The sequence below is a fragment of the Limulus polyphemus genome, unplaced genomic scaffold (genome assembly GCF_000517525.1).
Source record: "Limulus polyphemus unplaced genomic scaffold, Limulus_polyphemus-2.1.2 Scaffold1603, whole genome shotgun sequence".
Lineage (NCBI taxonomy): Eukaryota > Metazoa > Arthropoda > Merostomata > Xiphosura > Limulidae > Limulus > Limulus polyphemus.
Window position 1 is genome coordinate 206,575 of NW_013667213.1, and position 10,686 is coordinate 217,260.

The window sequence follows — 10,686 nt, forward strand, 5'->3', positions numbered from 1 at the left end:
TTTTTTAATGTAGAAGGTTTGTTTATTTGTAATTAAGCACAAAGCTATACAATGGGCTATCTGTGCTCTGCCCACCACGGGTATCGAAACCCGGATTCTAGCGTTGTAAGTCCGCTGTGCCACTGGGGGGCTAAGGTAGAAGGCTATTCCTCAATATTATGATATGTTTGTTATACAGACTAACGAAACGTTATTAAATCAAGTGAAATCGATAATAATACGTCAAGAAAACGTGTTACTCATTCGTTGTACGTGACTTTTGATTGGGAAGCGACTACTGTGAGGCTGATTTTTAAAAATATAAACGATAAATTTGGTTTTAAAACTCGTTAGCAAGTAATATGAAACTGAAACCCCTCTGAATATTTATGGCATGTAAAAAAATCTTTGAAAAGAAAAATTTCACGCCAATCCACATCTTTTGTACATTAGTTTCGCTTGGTCTACATTACGGAGTATCAAGTTATATAAATGTATCGGTAATTCCGATTCTTTCTAGGTTTACTTTAGCTGTGATAAGATCAATGACACAATAAGTTTCGAAATTTCTTTTTTTTTTCATTTAGCGTAATTTCTAACTATGCCAATAATATATAATGTATCCGACAAAACAGTAATATATGCAGCAATAGTTCAAAGTGCATTAATGTAGAAGTCTTTACATCATTTTTTTCGTGTTAGAAAAACAACAATTTGGTTTACTGTGTTTTCACACAATGGTTGCAGAACACAGCATCATAAAATAATTATATGAGAAAAAGTTCACGGGCCTTGCATGACAACGTAAATTAAATCATACAAGTTATTTTATTATCACTAGCTCATCCCACAACTACTATTCCCAAGTATTTACTGTTATTTTTTTGTACGATCTTTACGTGCAGGGATAATTTTACTATCTGAGAAATTACGGGAATTCTTGTATTACAATCATCCATAAAATATAACTGCTACTTACCCTTCAAGCCTGTGAAGAGCATGATGGAATATATGAACCCTTGAAAATTTGAACAATTATCATGTTTGGATAAGTATACAGAAAACATGTGTGAAATATTTCTTCAAAATACCAAGAAAAAACCTATGCTACAACTATATAAAGTTATATTTCATAAACATAAAATATATCTTAAATTTAAAAATTCTGTAACAGTGTATTTTAGAACATTTATATTTTTCTCTAAACTAGAACTAGAAATTAACTGTAATTGCATTACAAATGGCAATGACTTATTGCTGAAAACACATGCACACAGTTTAGAGTTAATATTACAAATATTAATTATTTCTGATAAGAAATTAAGCAAGAAATATATAATGCCAAACATGGTTACACAAGTCATAATAATAATAATACATTTGTCTTTCAGAAACAAGACACAGTCCGTTTTTATAACTTCTATTATTTTAGATGTTTCATTTAACAATACATTGATTTTTTGAGTTCTGAAAACTGTGCTTCTTTCTTTTGATCTTTACTGACATACCTAGAACTACACCTAAGTTATTTAAGTGAAACTTTATTTAGATATGGTTACATTTGTTGTTAATTTATTTACTCAGATAATCAGTCATTAAAAATGTAATTAGCTGTAATTTTTCCTTTATTATCAAGGAGCAGCATTTCAGATTTTAATAGGGGGTGGTGGAAGCTTCTATTAGTGACCCAGGAGCTGAATGGATGCTCTTGGACATATTAAAAGTTAAAATGTAAAAAGCAGTCTATTTTAGAATATTTGCTCTAATTATTTCCTATATTATCTGATAGCAATTCAAATAGTACAAACTAGAAAACTTGTTTATATGTATTGTTTCCAAAATAAACAAATGAGAGTGTGCACAGGGGGAATTACCCCCTTCCCCCACATTACCTAAATGACACCACTGCTTTTATTTTGAAATCATTATTGAAATTTGAAAAAGGTAGTTAATTTTTTGTATGTTACCAAGTTTTAAATATTTAAAGTTATAATAAATCCTTTTTTTCATAATTTGTTAAAAGACATTGGGTTTAAGACAAAATGATGTTTTTCTTATAAAACTACACACTTTTTCTTATACTGTCCTAGTTTTGTTGCACCATTATTTAATTTATTTTCTGCCACCTTCCGGTTTCTGATTTCTCTCATTAGGTCAAAGAAAACCTGCAAATACAAATAAAATGAAATTTAATGTACCTTTTAATTTCTATTTAAACAGTTTGTGTTTTTAAAGGGTTAAGTAAGTTATACTAAAACGATTTTGAATATGCAAATCAGCATGTCATGTAACAAACACAGTTGGTATAAAATTCCAGTGGAACAGCATCTACCAGAAATACATTTTGATATTGTTTGGCATTTCATTGGTAGTGTGATGCCATCAACAATTTATTGCATCTAGGAAGGGTCTTTAACAGCCCTTTTCAAAACAAAATATCATAAGTTCGATGACGAGAAACCCACTTTGAGACTAATAATGGTTGGAGACGGCTTGAATGGGTAATGAAGAAGTTTTGCAATAGCATCCGGTCATGTGACCTCTTTGTTCAATACTGTATATATATATCCATGTCAGTGTAAATTACTTGTACCTGATGATCACAAAACCTTGTCAAATCTTTGTACATTTGCTGTTATGTTAAACTTATATTAAAGTGTTTCTTCATTACCCATTTAAGCCGTATCTAACCATTAAAATATCATAAGGATGTGTTCAGATCAAGGACATCTCTCGTACTTATTGGCATTAGAAAACTAAGGAAAATGGGGGCACTAGGACTATCCAAAAAGAGGCATGTAACAAGTCATATCCCAGGCATTGTAAAAAAGGATGATGCCTTTAACAGGTAAGAATCTACAAATAAAAGGCCAGTGGGAAAACAGTACACATCATAATCAAGAAGGATCTGCATTTGGAAAACTTACACAAGTTGCTTCCACAACATATCCATTAAACTATCATATACTTTAGCAGCTGGATAATGAAATGGGTATTTATGTTATTCTATACATGGACATACTCATCAATTCACTGGATGCATCATTTACGGATTTATTTGTGGTCTGACTGTTAAAATGATCACTGGGAAACTGTAATTTTTGTAAAATAGATGGATTGTTGAAAGCTTCCAAGGAGAAGTGGTATGCTTTTGACATGGCAGCCTTACAACAGAGCATTTTGCAATGAAAACTAAAATGCATAAACATCAGATAGAGCAGGACCATAGGTGATCCCATAGACTGTAGTGATATGATGAGGTTCCAAAATTATTCTAACATAATGTACTCAACCTCCAATAAATATATAACACATAAAACTCATGAAAAGTAACTTATTGAATGCTTCCTCCTCTTTTTTCAGATACAAGTTAATAAACAACAATGCTAAATATCAATTTTATAAATAATACACATGAGCCTACACAAAGTTGTATGTTTTTAGCTTTGATAACATTAAAACTTTACTAATGGTTGAATTAAGTTTTAGCAATGTTATCACTTTTAGCACAGAACAAGATAGGTACTTACTATAATGCTAAATAAATACAATAAAAATCATGTTGTCATCACAAAAGTTAGAAAAACTACTTATATATATATATGTACTTGTTCAACACAAACACTAAACTTTTATTTCCTTAAGTTACAGAAGTGTTTCTTATTAAATTTGTTTCCTCAAAAGTGTTATTGCAAATACCAAATTTTGACTATTAAACAATTTTATTGTTTTTTTTTATGGTAATACATTTCAGACAAATTTTTACACATAAAAAGGTTAATAAGCTATACTTTCCAATGATATAAACATACTTTTTATAATTGAATGATATAAAGATAATTCAAAACCTAGCTTGGAAACTGATAACCACCAAGGGTGATTTAAAATTCCAGTTGTTTGGCTAAGCAATACAAACAATTGAGACAGTGTCATCTCTAAGTGTTCAAAGATAATTCTACAAAGCTAGATTTTAGTTCAAATCTGAAAGCACCATGTGGTGATGATATTAAAATATTGGGTGTGGCTGGCAGTGAAGAGGGTGCTGCTGCTTTACAAAAGGACTTAGAATATTTGGTGAGTTCAGCGAATAGATGAGATATGGACTTTAATTAAAATAAATGCTAGGTAATGCACGTGCATTACCATAATTTAAATTATAAGTGTAATTTTGATGGAAATAATCTTAAAAGTGCTAAGGATGAAGAGAATCTTGGTGTTCTGGTTGATCAGTTTCTTAAGTCATCCAAGCAGTGTGCTATTACTAGTGGTAGGGTAAATACTTTTCAATTTTACATTGAATATAAATATTGTGGAAAATGTTTGGGTAGCTACATTTTATCACAGTTACTGTTAAACTCTAATCGATGCATACAAAAGCATTTTAAAATTATGTACAATAAGTAGTAACGGATTCTACTTTAATTAATTATTTCTTAAAGGGCTCCTCAAATCAACAACATTACCTTATCCACATTAGCTCTTGTTTTGGCTGATGTTTCAGCATATGGTATATCCCATTGCTGTGCTTTCTTTTCTGCTTCTTCAACAGAAACTTGTCTTTTGTCCTCTAAGTCTGTCTTATTTCCAACAAGCAAAAAGGGAATGTTTTCATCACCTTTCACACGTAGAATTTGTTCCCTATAAAAACACAAACATGAAACTAAATTAACAAGAATGCATCTAAGCTTTCAAAATTTAAACCTAACATGCAAGTTCATACTTCCAACGTATATATTTAACAACTTGAACAGATCCCTTATAAATCTTGAATACATAAATCATGTCTTCTTTAATTCTTCTACACTCTAGAGAAAATATGTCCAGAAATCCAGACCTCTCTTATAGTTTCACTAAGTAGTCTGTCTCTACACTATTTCCAACATGTTGATAAAAGGCTTGTAAAAGAAATTATCTCTATAGGTGTGGGGAATAAGTTAACAAATTGGATAGAAGAGCGGCTGGATGGAAGAAAGCAGAGGGTTGTTACAAATGGAGCTCAGTCAAACTGGATTAATGTCACAAGTGAGGTACCTCAGAGCTCAGTCTTAAGACCTTTGCTCTTTTTGATCAATAAATTACTTAAATTTGCAGATGATATTAAGGTCTTGGGTGTTACTAGCTGTGAAGAGGATGCTGCTGAGTTACAAAAAGATTTAGATCATTTAGTGAGTTAGGCAAATAAATGGCAGATGGGTTATCATAATTTTAAGTATACTTTGGATGGGAATAACCTTAACAGTGTTATGAAGGAAATGGATCTTGGTGTAATAGTCGATCAGTCTCTAAAGCTATCCATGCAGTGTGCTGTTGCTAGTGGTAGGGCAAACAGGATTTTAGGTTGTATCTACATAAATATTGAATACAAGTCTAAACAGGTTATAATTTCATTGTACAGGTCACTTGTTAGGCCACATTTGGAATATTGTGTTCAGACTTGAGTTCCTTACCTTAGGAAAGACATTGAATTGTTGGAAAGAGTTCAGAGAAGGGCTACTAAAATGGTGCTTGGGATGGAGGGATTGTCATATGAGGAAAGGCTGAAATATTTCAAATTGTTTTCTCTTGAAAAAAGAAAGTTAGGGGGGATCTGATTGAGGTATTTAAAATTGTAATGGGAATTGATAGTGTTGATGCATCATCTTTTTATTTATATTGAACAGTGAGAACAATAGGACTAGGGAACACAAATATAAATTTTGGCAAGGTAGGAATCATCTTCAGCTAAGACAGTTTAATTTTTCTAACAGGATGGTTGGCCTTTGGAATGGGTTGCCTTCAGATGTTGAAGAGACAGTAAATTTAAGTGAGTTTAAGAACGAGCTTAATAAGTATATGAATGAGAAGGGCTGGCTTTAAGATTTTGTTGTTCTTTTAATCAATTCAATTTAGTTTAGAGGATGGACCAACAGGTTCCATGTTGTCCAAAAAACATTATGTTATATTCTTCTGATAGTAAGGGGGTGTGTTTTCTTAAAGTAAAGCCACATCGAGCTATCTGCTGTGTTAATCAAGGGGAATCAAACCCCTGATTTTAGCATTGTAAATCTGAACACTTACCAAAACTTCACACAGTGCTTCAAATACATATGATAAAAATAACTTTCTTACTTTTAAATTAAAAAATTTCCAAATCCAAACCAAGGCTTCTATTTTTATTTTTCATCACAGGTAAACGTTGAACAAAGATTTTTAGGATATTTTATGAACAATCATATTTATTTTATTTTATTTTCCACAACATCATACTCTTAATTTTAACAGAAGAGGCAAATCCTTTCTGAATTTTCATGCCTCAAGTGAATAACTTTACATGTACTTCTTAATATGAAAACTTATTTTCAACATTCTGGCCCATTCAACAAGACAATTATGTATTTTCATATCACAAAAAATATTCTGAATAGAATCAGCACTTCCCAACATTTAAATATAATTGACAAATTTGGAAATACTGCTAAGAGTCTGCCCAAATCCTTAAAAGAAATAATGAATAACAAAGGACAAATAATAGACCCCAGAAGGACAATACTACCTGCATATTCTGAAATAAAGAAACAAACAAAAAATCCATTTATCATCATTATTGGCCTTCTACTACTAAATAAATTTTCTCTTGATGTCCTTTCTTTTCCATCAATTCTATAAGCAAGTAACATATAAACTTACTGTATGCTGTACGTAGTAAAACTTTTGTTTATTTTATTCACCAGGTTTACCTGGCATGATTAGGTACAACTGATAAAAACCTGTGTGAATTTAAAAAAACAGTTATTTCTAATATTTAATTAAATTTACTACCTGTTATCTTATCAAAGACTTCATAAAAGACTTGCACTATAAAATGAGGTGTCCTTATTCAAAAAAAGTTGAAACCCCATTAAAAATATCAAACAATTTGGTATCTGGATGATGGAAAAGGTGTGGACTTGATGGACTTAAATTTTTAAAAATCTTTTCATAAGATGCCACTCAAAAGATTACCTTAGAAAATCATATCTATAGGGTTTGTGAAAACACTAGTTAATTGAATCATCGGGTGACAGCATGAGAGAAAACAAAATATTGTTATGAATGGGCCAAACTGGACACCTGTTACTACTAGAATGCCTTAAGGATAAGTTCTTGGACCTTTGCTTTTAATTTGTTATATTAATGATTTTGGTAGGAGCATAATTAATAGAGCAGTAAAGTTTATTAATGATTCTTGTGAATTTCTAGCTGTACTGAGGATATTGAGGTATTACAGAATAAGATGAAACAAACTCACATCCCTTAAATAGCAAGTTTTTATTCTAATAGTTAATCAATAGATTAGGAATATAAATACTATTGCGAGTTAAATAATGTGTGTTTTATTATATTATCCACATGAAGTGTTCTTGTTTAAACACACACGTGCATTTGTGAACACTTTATATCTACTATACAGAAACTTAAATGCCAACTACTGTGTCAACTTGAGTGAAATTTTGGAAACTGTACAATCAACCACTCTCACAGACTTTAACAAAACAGTAAAACTAAAGAAATTAATGCCTGGATGTGAAACTATAACAGAATGTCAATAATTCACCATTCAGGCAAGCTTATGAGAACTGCACAAAACTACTGCAATCACAGGACACTTATACACAAATGTTTTTTATGCAATTGGCTACACTGTGTTTACCTAATAGAAATATTTCTCTTCAATAAGGCAAACAAATCAATTAAATTTAGGCTTCAATAATCTTGAATATACCTATATATATCTAAACGCACATTACAATCCTTGAACTCTTCTGTTTTTCTCTTCTTTACTATTTTCTACTGGTTTCATGACTTCAAAGGTCACTCACTCTTCAGGATGTAATTTTACAGATAATTATATTAAAATGTTAAAATACCACTTTTAACTAAACATAAGTAGCCTGAATTAAATAAATACATATTTTAGAAACATACAAACATAAAACACAATCCTTATATAAACTAAATAATTAAAAAATACTCAAAAATGAATTACGTTAAGCTTGTCAAATATACTTCCCTTCTTTTTGATTAAAATATTATTTTAATTATACTTTCTTCTGTTATTGTAGAAAAGCCATTTATTTTCATAATCTTGAACAATTTAATACAAAATATACCTCTTAATTACTTCATCTTCATTTTCATAATTTCTAGTCATAGTTTTTACTGTTGCATAATTCCAACTCACTAACTTTACTCAACTATTATTACTTCTTCTCTCTTACCTTTATTTTTACAATATTTACCTAAACCACACTATTCCAGAGAAGCCTTAATGTTCTGAAATAGAGAATATATATTGAGGAATAGCTCTCCAGAATGGACAGACATTATGATAATACTGCAACTCATATGTTGAAGGGAGTCAACTTCCACATTCAAAAGTATATAGATTTTATGAAAATACTAACCTAAACTCTGCTGTTGCAGAGAAGCTTTCATGTTCTGTTATAGAAAACACACAAAGGAATCCCTCTCCAGAACGGAAATAATTGTCACGAATTGCAGCATAATCTTCCTGACCCGCTGTGTCAAGAATGTCAATTTGAACCTCTTCTCCATCCAACATGACCTTTTTTCGATAGGAATCAGCTTTTGTGGGTTCATAATCTTCTATAAACTACAAAGTAAAAGTATTAAACTTGTTTTACGTCTAGTGATTGAAACATGTATAAACAACTGAAAAAACACATTACAGTATTTTCAATCAACTTAAATAGTGCAAAAGATTTTTAAAAAGGAAAAGATCCTGAATAAAAAATTTTCACTCCAGTGACTTGTAACAAGCTATATAATGATTTATGTGAATGCTTAGATATATCGTTCATACAATATTTATACTGTACATTCTACAGTTTTGTGTTTTTTCAGTTGCAGCATCAACCATTGTGAAATTAACAGCTACATTATATAAGATATGCACAGAAATGTTCACACTTCAGTAAACACTGAAATGTATAATATATCACAGAGCTAACAAAAATTCATGAAAGTCAAAGTATATTTGAACATGACAAAACTATATAGACATTTTTCATTCATTGAGAAAAACTATTTATTATGACTCAGAGTATAATGAAACAAGAAGCTTATATATCAATAAAAAAATTTTGAAATTGTAATGCATATTTATAAAATTACTGTTTCCATACAGATGCTATTAATCTTAAGAATTTAACTGGTTATGTTTTAATTTCAAAAAGTACACCACTAATCTTCAAATGACAAGAGCACCATAATTTTCTGAGAAAATCTTTATTGTCACTGGTAATTTATGTAGAAAATATATATCAGCATTAATTATCCTAAATAACTTTTATCAAACACAATTACCTACTACTGGAATTGGGACAAGATAATAAGTTTCTGTAATAATTAATAAGCCCAAATTCTGTTAGAGCAAAATTAATTCATTAAGTTTATTTGTTGTGTTTATGGTGGCTAATTAACTTATTTATTGACTGCAAAATTTCTAACATTAAATAAGCATAGGATGTAAATAATATGGGATCCTGAGTATCTGATAAACTGCTAGGTCACGAGCCTGAACAAATACTGAGTATGTGATTCTTTACAATAATACAAAATCCACCCAATAAGATTATTCTGAAATGTTGCTCTGAGCCTTGGATATCATGTATAAATTTACCATATCCGAATATTACACAAATGTTTTTTTTTCAGGTTTAATTTCTTACACATGAATTTATTTTCTTCCTATAAAAATATACTGATATGATATGGATTGATATTACATATGAATTGCCTTAAATTGTGAATTCAAAAATTCATGCACCAATTTTCACAAAATCATACTTATATATATAAATGAGGCATTTCCAATTTACATTTATAAAAACGCCAATATGGGAAACATTTTGTAATATTTTATTTCTGACATAAGATGTATATAACAGACAACCATAATTTAACCTATTATTATTAGTATTAGGCTTAACATTTACTATAAAATTATCTAGTAGTAGTTGGTAGCCCCTCGATACGACTCGGCCAAGCGTCTACAAATAGACGTATCGAACGTGCAGTCACAAGCAGAACGCGGCGCCATTGCTGACTCATATCCGTACTTGTGTCACAATAAGAAGAATAGTTGAATACTGAGTCAGAAGCGCACGCTAGCATTCTCAGGTTTGCATGACGCGTTGTAGAGACGCCATTATTGTGTCTTGATGATTGAAAAGAGTCATTGGTTATATTTGTAAGTGCGATGTACACATATTTAGTTGTAACTTAACGTGAGATTTTGGGTATGTTCAAAAGCATCCTTATTATTTTACTGGGTGAAGACATCAAGGTTAGTAGATAACCACTTTGTATTTTTTCTTTGCCATGTAGTTCAATGTGTTTTAAGCCTAACAACATGACGCACACATAAAATAAGGTAGTTAAGACAGCGAAACTCCACTAATTAGGTTTCGTAAAGACTTATGCAATTTTTTTCTTAACCTTATGGGAGGGAAACTAGAAAGTGCCTGATATATCCCTGATATAATAAAACCACGGTTTATGTTACCAAGCTGTAGAAAAATGATATATGTATATATAATGTGTGTTTGTTTTCATGTTATGCTTTACAATAATACTAATAGTGATGTGTATTTTTATTATAAGAATATAAAATTTTCAAAGATTTATAAAATAATTTTTTTGGTTGTCAGAATTTAAAAATATCCC

At 30.5% G+C, this 10,686-nt stretch overlaps 2 protein-coding genes across 2 annotated transcripts in view; one reads left to right on the top strand and one right to left on the bottom strand.

Annotated features, from left to right (window-relative positions):
• Positions 1-257: 257 nt before the first annotated feature.
• Positions 258-10,686, bottom strand: part of LOC106464274 (ras-related protein Ral-A-like) — a 26,906-nt gene continuing 16,477 nt past the window's right edge. Inside the window, exons 2-4 of the mRNA XM_013924401.2 lie at positions 8,403-8,611; positions 4,443-4,617; positions 258-2,144 (exon numbers count right to left, since the gene is read on the bottom strand). Coding sequence (XP_013779855.1) covers positions 2,034-2,144; positions 4,443-4,617; positions 8,403-8,611 — 495 coding nt within the window. The 3' untranslated portion in view covers positions 258-2,033. The remainder of the gene's footprint in view (positions 2,145-4,442; positions 4,618-8,402; positions 8,612-10,686) is intronic.
• Positions 9,963-10,686, top strand: part of LOC106464273 — a 14,743-nt gene continuing 14,019 nt past the window's right edge. Inside the window, exon 1 of the mRNA XM_013924400.2 lies at positions 9,963-10,306. The gene's annotated coding sequence lies outside the window, so the exon portion shown is untranslated. The remainder of the gene's footprint in view (positions 10,307-10,686) is intronic.